Consider the following 14,190-nt stretch of genomic DNA (forward strand, 5'->3'; position numbering starts at 1 on the left):
GCTGTTGTGGGACCCCACAAAACAGAGGTAAATCTCTGGGATGACGTCTGGAGGGGCATCACCCTCCCGAGGATCCCACAGGACCAGGAGCTCCTCTTGGTGGCTGCAGGACTGTGATGAGGCTCTGAGTTGCTGATGGGAAGGAAATGTGAACAAGAACTGCTGCCCTGGAGAGGTGTCCCAGGGTCAGCATGAGTCCTGCCTCGGGTGGAGGAGCTCCCCATCCCTGTTTCTCCAGGTTCTTCATCCCTGCTTGGGAATGGGACAGTTCCCCAGCTGTCCTCTGCCCTAAGCCACTTGTTACAGACCCTTTGAGGGGCTGCTTGACCCTTCTGGCCACTGTTCCCTTTGCGTGGCCGCCCACGGTGCAGCCCGTGGACACTGAAAGGCCGCTGGCCTTTCCAGGGACCCCAGAGCGCTCTGGTCCTGCAGCAGCCCCGCCAGCAGGGACCTGCCCCGCCGCAGCCAGAGCTACTCCAGGGAGCTCAAAGAGCCCCGGCCCGTGTGCCCCTGAAAGTGCCACCCGCAGGGCGCGGTCCCTCCGTGTCACCTGGCTTCGCCCTCTGGTTGGCGGTGCCCGGTGCCGCCCGGCGCTGCGCATCCCCCCGCGGGACGGGGGCACGCGTGGGCCGCCGCTTTCGTCTATATAAGGGCGTCCCGCCGCCCCGGCCCCGCGGCCCCAGCCCCGCCGCATTCTTCTGCCTTGTATGGGCCGGGCCGGGCCGGGCCGGGACCCTGGACCCGCCCGCCCCGCGGAGCCGCGTCCCGCAGTGCCGCGCAGAGCAGCTCCGCACGTCCCGCAGCTCCGGCAGCGCCCGCGGCTCCCCGCTCCGGGACAGGTGAGGCGGCGGCACCGGGACTGCCCGGGACGGGAACGAGCGGCCCCGGGACGGGAACGAGCGGCCGCGGCGGAGAGAGAGGGGAGGGATGGAGCGGGAGGGATGGAGCGGGACGGAGCAGGGGGAGCAGCCCCAACCATCTCGGGAGAGCAGGAGGAGCTGGCCAGGCTGCCTCGGGGAGCAGAGGGAGGCAGCCCCGCCGTTCCTCCAGCTCTGCGGTGCTGGAGCTGGTGCCGAGTTCAGCCCTGGGGACGGGTCGAGGCGGCAGGAGGATCTCCGGTGTGCCCTGCCGGGCATCCTGTATCCAGGCAGCCTCTGGCCAGGCCCAGCAGAAATGTCCCGGCACGGGCAGATGGGGAGGGGTCCTGAGCCAAGCTGAGGGTAACTGTCTGCAGTGCTTTGGAGCTGGGACACCCCGGCTTCCCCGGGATGGCGGAGCTGCAGGAGCAGATCCTGCTGCCCGTGGCTTCACCCACCTTCTGATCTCTGAGTCTGTTCCAGTCTGGAACATCTGCTTTTCCTCCAAGTCCTTTTGCTGATGACCAGGGCCAAGATCCGGATGCAAGCGTGATGCTCCAGATATCTCCCCAGTGACCTGGGAGCCACTTCAGGCAATAAACTTCTTTAAGGCAGAAACGCTTTATTTAGCTCATTTCCTTCAGCATTAAGTGCAGAGGGATGTTGTGTTTTGTTTAGTCTTTCCCATGAAAACTTGAAGCCCTCTTGGCTTCCCTCCCAGCATGCTCTTTTGGTACAAAATGTTTCGACTGTGATAATAGCCAGGCAAGCTCTAAAACATGGATGTGTAGGAGAAGGCGGCTGCCGGAGCTGAGTTCTTTGGAGTGGAACATCCCCAAGTGTTAACAACCACCGCTGCTGACCAAAGATGGTTGGATTCCTTCAGTCGCTGGAATTTTTTTTCCTCCCTCCCTGGCAGGCTCTGTGCCGTTGTAGGAGGAGTTTGCGGTCACCTCCCCGCTCCGAGGCGCTGCGGCCACATTCTCCCGCCGAGGTGAGCCCCTTAATTCCCCTGGGAAAATAGCAAACTCCGCCCGGACACGTTCTGCTGACTGCCCGAGGCCATGTGGACCTTGTGCCTGTGGTCCCTTTCCCGGCCTCCCCGGGCATGGGAAGGGGCTGGGTGCTTTGCACACCGAGGGGATCTGTGCCAGGGCTTCTCCTGGGGAGCCGCAGAACCTGTGCTTTGGAAGGGTTTGCGTGCGTCACATGGTGAGCTCCTTGTCTCCTACACTTGGTGGGAAGCAACTAGTGCAGAAACCATCTGCTGAACTTGCAGCTGAGCCCCACAGCTGTGCGTGGACCTGGCCAGGTCCCCAGTGTCCGGTGGGAGCTGGGGGAGGGCTGGGATGAGCTCTGCTCCCCGGGGCTCTCTGCACACTTTGCTCTGACTGATGCTGCCCTGGCCCTTCCTCCCTGGCATCGGTGCTGGTGGCTGTGGCTGGACTGGAGACACAGCCCAGGGCTCAGGGTCTGGTTTCCTCTCACCTCCAGGCTCCTTTTCCCACATCTCTAATAAGGCCATAAAAGGAGCAGAATGGCAGCTGCCTGCATTCCTGCAGTGTCCAGTGGGCTGAGGATATGTCCTGCAGCTCCCGGTGCCTCTGGCTGGCAGTGGGGCTCCCCTGGCACCAGAAACCCTCCTTGGTGAAGCTGAGCAATGTCACATCCCACAGGCATTCTGAGCAGGGCTGTGCTGGAGGAAAGGGATGGTTTAACAACAAAAGAAGCAGGGAAGATGAGCTGCTCCATGCTCCCTCCCCCAGCGTGACACCCGGTGAGCAGCCCTGAGGCTGCGAGATGTGCCTGTGGCTGGCAAAGCTTTAGGGTGGAAGGATGTTCCCCCCTCCCATGCCAGGGGCATGCACAAGGCACCAGCTCACGCTGCTGGCCCTGCACCACCCTGGAGCAGGGGTGGGAGCTGCTGCCTGTGCAGGACTGCCAGGGGACTGCACGTGGTGGTGGGAGCCAGAGCTTTCCCAGCAGTGAATGTGGCTGCTCGTGGCTTGCTGGTACTCACAGCTCCCATTGGGGAGTGGCACTGGGCAGAGGTTTGAGCACAGTCCCCCCTGAGGAGCCCCTGTCCTGCAGGAGTGTCCCTAGGGACAGCCCAGGCTGCTGGAATTGCTCTTTACCTCCCTGGCCGAAAGCATCCAGCGGAGGCACATCGTGCCAGGATCCTGGGAGGAGCTGCTGGAGGAGATGTCCCTGCCCAGCTGTGCCAGGGACGGCAGGGCAGTCCCACTGCAGCCTCCTCAGCACGCCCAGAGGTGGCTCCAGCTGGAGCAGCTTCTGAACAGCCCCCCCGGGAAACCCTTAGCAGCATATCCTGGCAGATCATAGCTTCAGGATCCATGTGAACACCCCAGGGACTGGGAACAGGCTGCTGCCACCTCTGCCAGAGGACCTGCCCTGTGCTCTGCCTGCCACTCCTCCTTTGAGCCACCTGGCCTGTCGCAGCGCCCTCAGCCTGGCGGTGAGCTCCTGCCGGGACAGTGAGCTGGGGCAGCACGGCAGGAGCTGCAGGGGAGGGTGGAAGCAGGCAGGAGAGGAAGGATGGGGCTGGGACGGGCTGCCTGCCCTGGTGGCACTGCCCTTTGGCTTGTGTCCCTTTGGGTTGTCCCACCCTCCCCAGCACAGCCAGGAAGCAGCAGAATGGAGTTGCTTGCTTGATTTTTACCAAGGAGGAAACATATGGCAGTTTATATTTCTGATAACTGTGGGTCCTTTCCTCTTTCAAACGAAACTATTTACTAATTTATGAGCTCTTTAGGTCAGCCCCATGGTCCCTTGGGTCTGGCTCTCAGATGGGGAGGCACAAGCCTGGCAAGAGATAATTTTGTCTCCACTGCAGGAGGCTTGGAAATTGTTTTGGCAGGAGCAGTGGCAGAGGGACAAGGGAACAAGGGCAGCTGTGACAGGGTGAATTGGGGACCAGATCAGTGTGTGGCTGTCACCCAGCACTGACCTCCTTGGCTCTGCTGCCCAGGACCCACAATTCCTGGGCTGGGGCAGTGCTGGGATGGGGCTTTCAGCAGGGGGTGCTGGGAGCAGGACCTGTGTCCGTGCCTTTCCCTGCTGTTGAGGGAAAGCTGGAGCTTTGGTGGCTGTATCATTTGTCTGAGCTGAGGCCAGCCCAGCTTGCAGGGCATCATGGCCAGGCATTCCCTGCAATCCTCCTGAAACTGGGTTTTTGTGAATCCCAGATAGCATGGCTACCAGGGGAGCGTGGCCATCAAGCCCTTGTGCAGAGCAGGGACTGCTCCAGCTGAATCGGGTCTGGCTGCAGATCCCTGCACAGAATCCATGCACAGGAATCTTTCCCCACACTGACCCAAAAATCTCTTCCCAAGTCCCAGCCAGCCCAAGGCAGCTGTCAAACAGCAGAGATAGGATGACTGAGCTGGACCTTGGGACTGAGCATCTTTCCAGGGCACATTTTGGATCAAACTGCAGATCCATGTGCTGTCAAAATTGTACTTAGTCCTGCTGGAGAGCACTGTCTCTGTGGAGATGGTGCCAAGCTGTGCTGCTGCTAGTCACAGTCAGGGCAGGGTAAATATTTGTATAATAATAATTCATGTGGTGAGAGCAAAACTCCTCCTTATTTCTATAGTCTTCTGCTAATAATTCTGCTAATAATTGGATGTGTTTTGAAAGCTGAGCCCAGAGCCGTGGGCCAGCAGCAGAGCTTTTATTTCTGGCTCTGACTTGGCCTGGTGGTGTTGTGTTGAACTGAGCTTCCCACTGCTGTCATGGGATGTCATCGGCCCTTTCCACCTGGGGGTGTCACTGGTACCACCTGGGGGTGTCACTGGGGCTTGGTGGTGCCTGGCAGAGAGGGGCTGCCCTCCTGCAGAGCTCTGTGGGGCTGGAGGAAGCAGCAGGCAGAGATGGACCCGGGGATGAGGTCTCTGACTCAACCAGTGTGGGCCCAGCTGGGCTGCCAGTCCTGCTGCCCCCCCCTGGCTGGCTAGTGACAAACATCTGTTTCCCTGGGCACTGGGAAAGGAGGGAGAGTTCAGGAGATGTGGGGTGGTTTGGTGGCTGCTCTCAGGGGCTGAGGTCAGCACAAGGGAGGGGGCTGAGAGAGGTGTGGATTCCATCCTGGAATGGGGGGCATATGGAGGATAAGGGAGGACTCCTGGGGACATGGGGCATGTTCCCTGCAGATGAAGGGCCCTGCCTGGGTTCTGTGGGTGCTTCCACAGTGGGATGGGAGCCCTGTCAGGATGTAGGAAGAGTGCCCAGCCCCTTCTGAGCTTGGCTGGTCACTATGGTGTGTTGAGCTGCGATTTGGCACTGTCTGATGCCCTTGGAACGTCCTTGCAGCACAGCCCAGCTCTGGGAACCTGGAGACCACAGCAGGCTGAGGACAAGGCTGGTGGTCCCCTGTCCCAGCCCTTACCTCTGCTACCCCTTGAGAGAGTGACAGCAGGAAGGGGAGACCTGGAGAGTGGGTCTGCTAAGGACCCAGCTGGGAAGCAGATCCCAGAGCAGCCCACTCAGGGTGTCCAGCCCAGCAGGGGTAGTCCTGCTGCAGCTCACTGGGCTGTGTCTCCATGAGAGAGGATGTGGCTCCTGAATTGCTTCATCCCTGGGCCCTGATGAGGAGCCCAGGTCCTGCTGCCCACCAGGCATGGGGCACACAGAGCACAGGAGTGATTCTCTGCTCTTCCACTGTGGAATCCTTTCATGATCCATTAATTTGCTGTTGCCCCAGCAGCTGCTGCCCAAGCCAGACACTGGCCAGGAGGAGAGCCAGGGCTGTGTGTGAGGGAGGAATGGCTGCAGCACAAACACGAGGGCTCAGAGCACTGTCCCTTCCCTGGGCTGGCCTTGGGCTAGGCTGTCCCACAGGACCATCCCAGCCTGTCCCACAGGACCATTGCAGCCTGTCCCTCAGGACCATCCCAGCCTGTCCCACAGCACCATTGCAGCCTGTCCCACAGGACCATCCCAGCCTGTCCCTCAGGACCATCCTAGCCTGTCCCACAGGACTGTCCCAGCCTGTCCCACAGGACCATTGCAGCCTGTCCCACAGGACTGTCCCAGCCTGTCCCACAGGACCGTCCCAACCTGTCCCACAGGACCATCCCAGCCTGTCCCTCAGGACCATTGCAGCCTGTCCCACAGGACCATCCCAGCCTGTCCCACAGGACCATGCCAGCCTGTCCCCCAGGACCGTCCCAGCCTGTCCCACGGGCCAAGCTGGGCTTTGCTGCCATCCTGCTGGGCTGAGCCCAGCAGGACACCACCAGCCCCTGCTGGGAGCCCGAGGGGGACTGCGTGCCATTCCAGGCTGGGAGTGGGCTCTCAGCTCCATCCCTGTTCCTGCTGGGGACCCCAGTTCCAGCTGGGCACAGCAGCCCCCACCTTGGAAGGACCAGGTTTTCCTGCTGTCATCCTGCCTCAGTGGTGCTTGGGGTCTGCATGGTCCCTGTGCCATTCCCCATGGGACACCCCAGCCGTGTCCCCAAAGTTGGGTCTGTCCCACTGCTGCCCTCCCTTCTCCTGGCATTCATTTCCTGTAACAGCACCATCCTCATTGCCCTGGGGCTCTTGGCTCCTCTCCTGGCTCTGCAGCCTTCTGAGGTCTCCTCTCCCCTCTGCCTCTTCCCGTGGGCTCCCTGGGCAGGGTGGGGGTCACTGGGACAGGGAGAGCAGCAGCAAGAGGTCTTTAACCCACCAGGGGTGGGAGGGAGGGAGGGAGGGATGGATGGATGGATGGATGGATGGATGGATGGATGGATGGATGGATGGATGGATGGATGGATGGATGGATGGATGGATGGATGGATGGAGGGAGGGAGGGAGGGAGGGACATGGGAAGCAGTGGTATGTGAGGAATGTGCCTGGAGCAGAAAACCCCCTTGTGCTGGTTGCTGGGGCTGCTTTGGCACTGTGACACACAGGGCACAAGGGTGACCCTGGCAGCTAGGCTGGGCCTGGAGAGCCTGCCTGAAGCAAGGGGAGGTGGAGAGGCACAGCCATGGTGACTGAAGTGCTGAAACCTCCTTGCCCATGGCCCTGGGACTAGCACCCAGCTGGGTTCTGGGCTGGGCATATCTCCTGTGCCCAGGTATGTAGAGAGGATAGGCAGCAAGGGGGTTTGGGGGCTGCCTGCAGCCCTGGGTACGGTCCTGGTGAACTGCAGTGAGCACTGCCTGCTCTGTGACTGCCCATGCAACTTGTCAGAGCTCAAGTCCTGCCCATCCCCATGTCTGACCCTGTGTCTGTCTCATCTCCCTGTGTTGCCCAAGTGTGTGACAGCTGGGGAAACTGAGGCACAGCACCGGCGGTGCTAGGGGAGGTGTGTCCCTGCTCTGGCCCCCTGGCTATGCCTGTCCCCAGCCCTCCTGATGCTCCTGCCCCCAGGTACTCCCCCATCCACCAAGATGTCCAGCAAACGTGCCAAAGCCAAGACCACCAAGAAGCGCCCCCAGCGCGCCACCTCCAACGTCTTCGCCATGTTCGACCAGTCGCAGATCCAGGAGTTCAAGGAGGCTTTCAACATGATTGACCAGAACCGAGATGGCTTCATTGACAAGGAGGATCTGCACGACATGCTGGCTTCCCTCGGTGAGGACACCCTGCCCCCGTGCCCCTGCAGGTCCCTCTGCTCCCGGCACCAGCTTGGGAGCAGGGAGAGCTGCAGGGTGGCCTCATACCCACACCCAGGGTGACCTCATGCCCACACTGGCTGAGCTGGGATGTCTCAGAGCCCAGGGTGGGATTTCTCTGCTCCATCAGCTGATAGAAGGGGTGTTTGTGAGGTGTCCGAGGGCAGCAGCTCTGTGTGCTGCTCACAGGTGCACTCACCATCAGGGAAGAGAGCCTCGGAGCTGGAGAAGCTCTGACCTGAGAGCAATCACCAGCTGCAGCCATGGAGTGTTTGAGTAGTCTCACCCCAGCATATCACTGGGGCTGTCCAATGTGGAACAAAGCCCTCCCGTTGCTCTCAGCTGGGGTGACAAAGGCAGGTCCCCATGCTGGTGTGATATCTGGGCTGGTTGAGACTTGCACATCTGTACCCACTCCCTGCCCCGAGCCATTCTCCTTTGCTGCAGATCATGGCTCCCTCCTCCCACCCCCAGTGGTACCTCCACTGCACTTTGGGAGGTCTGTCAATGATTGACCTGGCAGCCAAACCTGTTCTGGAGGTCCTGCCTGACCACGGGAGGGATCTCCCTCCTCCCAGGGGGCTGGAGCTCTGGGAGCAGAGAGGGGCCAGCACTGGGGGCACAGTCCTCAGCAGAGCAGCTGAACCATCCCTGGTGCACCCACGGTGGGAGCAGTGCTGGGGACATCAGCAGAACAAGGCTTGTGTGAGGACACTGCTGGCCCTCTCCTCGGAGCTGTCAGGGGGATGGGAATAGCCATGGGTTTCATTCCAGTAACCCCCAAATTAATTACTGCACTTCCCCCAAGGCAGAGCTTGTTCCCAGGTGTAGATGAAAGCATCAGGAGAGGTGCTGAGGTGGGAGCACTGGGCACTGCAGAAACTCCCTTCCCAGGTTTGTGGGGTGGGTGAGCAAAAACCAGCAGATCAATTTGCAATGGATAAAAGCCATTCCAGCTGTTTGCACTGGCTGACCCCCCGGGAGCTGGGGAGCAGGGCCCTGCATCCACTCCCTGCCTGTGTCCCTCAGGGAAGAACCCCACTGATGAGTACCTGGAGGGGATGATGAGCGAGGCACCGGGGCCCATTAACTTCACCATGTTCCTCACCATGTTCGGGGAGAAGCTGAACGGCACTGACCCCGAGGATGTGATCCGCAACGCCTTCGCCTGCTTCGACGAGGAGGCCTCAGGTAGAGCCCGGCCCCTCTGGCACAGCCAGCACGGGGCTGGGACAGTCCCCAGGCAGCTCCAGAGTGGGCGAGGTGGGCGAGGCGCTGTGCTCAGCCCTCCTGGTGCCCCCTGCTAACGCTGCCCCCCGCCCTCCTTGCAGGCTTCATCCACGAGGACCACCTGCGTGAGCTGCTGACCACCATGGGGGACAGGTTCACTGACGAGGAGGTGGATGAGATGTACCGGGAGGCGCCCATTGACAAAAAGGGCAACTTCAACTACGTGGAGTTCACCCGCATCCTGAAGCACGGGGCCAAGGACAAGGACGATTAGAGCCCGCGGCCACTCACCCCTTCTGCCCCGTTCGTTGCACATCCCCTGCCCCTTGGCCCCATTGCTGCCCCACAGCAGACTCCTCCCCAGGAAACACCTCCCAGGACCATCACCCTGCACCAGGACACTGCTTGGAGGGGATGCACTCCCATCACTGTGCTGCTGTGTGCCCATACAGCCTTCCCCTCCCATCACCTCTCCCACCCACTGGGTGCCCCAGCCTTGCTGTGACCCCCTCCCCGCCAGCAGCCACTGACCCCCTCAAAGCCACCATGCCACTGGTCCCGGGGCTGGGGTGAGCATCCCCTGCTGACCTGCAGGGATTTGTCTAGGTCCAGCCTTAGCGAGCCCCATTCAGGGCAGTAGCACAGAGGAAACCCCCTCTCCCTCTCCTCCCACACTCCCCCTTCAGGAAAGAACCCCCTCTTTGTTCCTCCTCCCTGGCTGTTTTATGGCTTTAGAGTCTGAGATCTGAGGATTCAGGAAGCTGGAGGGGTGCATAAAGCCTGACGGGTGTGACAGACGTGTGCTGTGTGTGGCTGCCCGTGCCCCCTGTGCTGTGCCCGGGGCTTTGGAAGGTGGGTTGGGCACTGCAGCTCCTCAGCCTGCTGCCCTTGTCAGCCAGGGCCCCTGGCAATGGGGCAGCCTGGTTTGGAAGCCAAATAGCTTTCAAATGACGTAAAATCAGCTTGAGCATCATTTTCTGCCTTAGCTGGTGGGCTGAAGGTCATTCTGCTCAGTCCCTGTGTCAGGATGGGCTGAGACGCTTGGCAAGGTGCCAGCCATGCTCCCCACATCAGATGGCCCAGGATCCTAGGGGCTTGGCCACCCTTCAGTGTCACCCTGCACGGGTGGGGGAGCAAAGGGACTGAGAGGATAAGAAATGGGGAGGAGCTCTGTCCCCTTGGTTTGGTTATTTGTCAAGGGTGTGGAAGCATGGGGTGCTCCCACCTTGCGAAGCTGTGGTCTTAAAATGCTGCTTGAAGGCTGCCCTGGAGGGAGGTCCAAGTTTCCAGCAATTCTTTATTTAAAATGGGGGGACAAACCTACAAGACCTGGTGAGGGCACAGCGCACGGCAGAGATGCTGCCAGTGCTGGGAATGCTTGGGTAGGGTCTGTGGGAGCTCCATGGGCATATTCTGGGCTCAGAGGCATCAGAGGCACTCCAGACCCCAGGTGATGCTCTCTCACCTGGGAGATGATCCAAGAATGAAAAGCTTCTTGGTCTCAGTGCTCCTATTTTGCAGGCACTACCAACACCAGGAAAAAGGAAGTAAATTGTCAGATGTGAAAGGGTGACCTGTGATCTCCAGGGAGTTCCCCAGGGTCAGGGCTTGTGCTCTGCAACAGCAACCCCAAACCAGCCCAACCTCCAGCCTCAGGGGTACCAAGCTTCTTCCATAATTCACTGCTGTGCCAGGGAAAAACTACAGTTCTCCTACAGCCAGAGAGAATTCCCAGGCCTGAAGGCTTCTGGAGGCCTGGATGCTTTATAAAACCTTCACTGTGACACTGAGCAGTGTGAACATCCACAGACATCACTTTGGGGCAGAGGAGCTGATGCTGGAGCTGGGGACAGATGGGCTCCCAGGGCAGCTGCATGTGGGGGTGCTGTTCAGCCCCTCTGACCCCCAGGGATCCCCCTGTGTGAGCAGCTCAGATCCTGGCAGTGCCAGGTGCGGGATGGACTCATTGCTGCTCGAGCTGGGAGCTGCCACAGCTCCAGCCTGGGGCTGTCAGAGCTGCTGTCTCAAGCAGCTGCCAAAACTGCTGGGTCTGAGCTGCCTCTTCACTGGCGGAGCTGTGGTGGCACCGTGGGACTTTCAACCCTGAGGCAGCAAAGCAGAACAAATTTGTTATTGGACACTGAGGTATTTATGGGAAGAGTAAATAAACTTACTCCACTGGCACAGGTTTCCCAGAGCAGCTGTGGCTGCCCCACCCCTGGAAGCGTTCAAGGCCAGGTTAGAAAGGACTTGGAGCACCCTGGGGTAGTGGAAGGTGTCCCTGCCTGTGGCAGGGGGAGGAATGAGATGGGATTTAAGGTCCCCTCTAACCCAAACCATTCTGGAATTTGATGAATCTATGAAACTCCAAAAGTATCTAGGCTCATGCGAACCTCATGGAGTTCAGCCAGGCCAAGTGCAAGGTCCTGCACCTGGGTCAGGGCAGTCCCAGCACCAGCAAAGGCTGGGGCTGGCTGGGTGGTGAGTAGCCCTGGGAGAAGGACTTGGGGGTGCTGCTGGTGACAAACTGGGTGTGACCTGGCCATGGGCACTGGCAGCCCAGGAAGTCACCTGTCCTTGGGCTGCATCAGAAACAGCAGAGGCAGCAGCTGCACCTGACCTGACTCGTTTCAAAGGTATTTTAAATAGCAGCAAAAACAGGACATTCATTTCAGAAGCGTTCACTTGGGGCAGGGGGACACCAAGTTAGGTGAACCTTTTGGTCAGTCTAGAAGAGCTGCTCCCAGTGCAGAAGTGACTCCTGAGCTCAGAGGGCCCCTCCTGTGTGTCACTTTGTGCCCAAGGCCCCCGGGGCTGTCCCTGGCCCTATCCCCTCTGCAGCCTCTCCCTCAGGTTTTTATCCCCATGGATGAGATTCCCTGAGCCTGCTCTGCTCCAGGCTGGGCAGTCCCAGCTCTCTCAGCCTCTCCTCATGGCAGAGACGCTGCAGTCCCTCCATCACCTTCGTGGCCCTGTGCTGGACTCTGTCCAGTCTGTGCCTGTGTCCCGTACTGGGCAGCCCAGCTCTGGGCCTGGTCTGTGACAGCTCCCAGTGCAGCCCAGGACCCCCTGACCCCAGTGTTTGCTTTTCTCAGTGCTCTCAGCAGTGCTGTGAGCTCCTGGTGTCCCCACACTCCTCTTGCCATGTCCAGAGATGTAAATTAGAGGAACATCAGAGAGGAAAAGGGTACAGCAGTGCCTGCTGAGAGGGTCTGTCCTGCCCTAAGGCCTCCAGGAAGGAATCAGAGCACAGCTTCCATGTGGGAAGGGGCAGGAGGAGATAGAGGGACTGCAGTGCCCACAGAGGGGCTCCTTCTCCCAGGACCTGGGTTTTTTTTCCTTCTGGGGGAATCCCAGCCTGCAGCAGGTCCAGTGGCCCTGAGCAGGGAGCAGGGCCTGCTGCTGGAACAGTGGCCCCAAAGGCAGGGTGGCAGCAAACAGCCAGCACAGCCCACCACAAATCCAATTTGCCTTGCTAAAAATGCAGATCTAAGATCAGAAGGTGGGCAGAGGACGAGAGAGTATGGGGTGTCCATACCTGGGAGGCTGGCTGGGGATTCCAGCATCCCCCTGGGACTCCAGCATCCTCCTGGGAATTCCAGCTTCCCCTGGGAGTTCCAGCTTCCCCGGGATTTCCAGCATCACCCTGGGGTTCCCAGAATCCCTCTGGGTTTCCAGCATTCCCCCTCAGGCACTTGTTGGCCGATTGTTGTTCAAATTGCTGAAGTTTAGCAGTATTATAATGTCAATGGGCCCGGGCAGGGCTCGACAAGGACAAGCTCCGAGTGGGAAGGACAGGGAGATGCACCTCAGCCCCTTCCCTGGCCCCTCATCCCAGAGGCTCCTTACTCCCCATCAGCCGGAGCTTTCTGGGATGCCAGGCTGGCCTTGCCCAGGGATTCGGGCCCCTCCCACACTCCGCTCAGACACCCGATGGGATTTTTCCAAAGTTGCTTCCACACTACCAGTCCAGGGAGCAAAGGCAGGTGGAGGGACCCGGCTGGTGGTTCATGGCCCAGCCCTGGGGGGTGGTTGAGCTCAGGGACTGTTTCCTAGTTGTCTCAATTCGGTGGAAGACTAAACCAGCATTTTCCAAAAGGTGGGAACAAAAGCAGACTGCTCAGGAGGACAGTCCTGCTTGGGCACGGTGGCTGACCCCCGGGCAGTCCGGGGGTGTCTGGGCTGTCACGGACCCGGCTTCAGAGGGAGCAGAGCGGGCAGGATGAGCCCACCCCTCCCAGCGATGGCTGGGGTTCACAGCGGGCAGGAGCCAGCCTGTCGTGGGAGGAGGCCGGGGGTGCTCCCTGCCCGGAGTGACCCTGCAGAGGGTGGGAGGTGCTGCCAGGGCTCCCCACACCCACCTGTGCTTCACCAGCCCTGTGCCTTGGCATTAATGCAGCCATAGCAGCTTGGGGCACAGTTCCACTCAGGTCATGGAAGATTTAGAAGCAACAAAATAAATGATTTAATGAGTTCTCCTTTTTCTTTTGCTGTTTATTCTCTTATTGCACCACATATCCTGCTTTTCCCAGACCAAAAACAGCCCATAAAAGAAGGGGGTTTGTAGCTTTTTTCAATACATGAAGGGATTCCCATTTTTCACCCTGCAAGCAGCAAAGAGGGGAGGGAGGGGAGCTGCAGCACAGAGGTGGTGGAGCCTGGGAGGGGAGAGCTGCCCCTGGGGCAGGGTGACATCAAGCCAGGGGTTGGTGGGGAGAGGTGGAGCAGGACGCGGTGGGGTTCGGGGTGCTGTGCCCCAGCAGCACACAGGTCCTGGGGGATGCCCATGAGAGGGCTTGGCCTGGCAGGGGTGAGCATGGATGTGCCCAAGACAGGGGAGGGACAACCCAAAAAGGACATTCCCAGGAGATGCCCCCCAAGACAGGGGGCTCTCAGCGGGCAGGGCTCTGGGCTGGCTGCAGGACAGGATTCCCATGGTGGCACTTTGTCCATCACAGGCGCTGGGATGTGGCACCACTGCTCAGAGCAGCTCCTCTCTCTTCTTCCCACTGATGAAGGCACCGCTCCAGGGGACCCCTGATGGACACGTCCCCTTGGGCTCCACGGAGCACCTGGCAGAGGGTGACCGTGCAACCCAGCCCCACAGCACACCGGGGCACACAGCTGTGCTGGGGAGTTCTCATGCTCATCACATCCTGGACCAGCAGCACATAAATGGAGCAATTTGGTCTCCAAAACTCCGAAGATGACCTTGGGCTCTGCTGTGGTCATGGAGAGGCACAGGGAGAGCAGAAGGGCTTCCAGAGACCTTGGCCAGCCTGATGGCCATGGCACAGCCAAGGGCTCCACCTGGTTCCTTCTCGGTCACCATCTTTGCTTGGAAACACCTTCTTCTGTCATGGGAGCAGTGATGTGCTGGGTTTCCGATTTCCCATCTGGTAAAGACCAAACGAGGCACTGGTGGAACTTCAAGGTGCTCTTAGGTCCCCAGCGTTGTCACCCACACCTGCCCCTGCAGC

At 59.8% G+C, this 14,190-nt stretch overlaps 1 protein-coding gene across 1 annotated transcript; it reads left to right on the forward strand.

Annotated features, from left to right (window-relative positions):
- Positions 1-713: 713 nt before the first annotated feature.
- Positions 714-9,507, forward strand: MYL9 (myosin light chain 9). Its single transcript, XM_030232609.2, has 5 exons — positions 714-839; positions 1,777-1,851; positions 7,236-7,439; positions 8,510-8,671; positions 8,812-9,507. The coding sequence occupies exons 3-5, from the start codon at positions 7,256-7,258 to the stop codon at positions 8,982-8,984; spliced, it is 519 nt and encodes a 172-aa protein (XP_030088469.1). The 5' UTR covers positions 714-839; positions 1,777-1,851; positions 7,236-7,255; the 3' UTR covers positions 8,985-9,507.
- Positions 9,508-14,190: the final 4,683 nt, after the last annotated feature.

This window comes from Serinus canaria, chromosome 20 (genome assembly GCF_022539315.1).
Source record: "Serinus canaria isolate serCan28SL12 chromosome 20, serCan2020, whole genome shotgun sequence".
Taxonomy (NCBI): Eukaryota; Metazoa; Chordata; class Aves; order Passeriformes; family Fringillidae; genus Serinus; species Serinus canaria.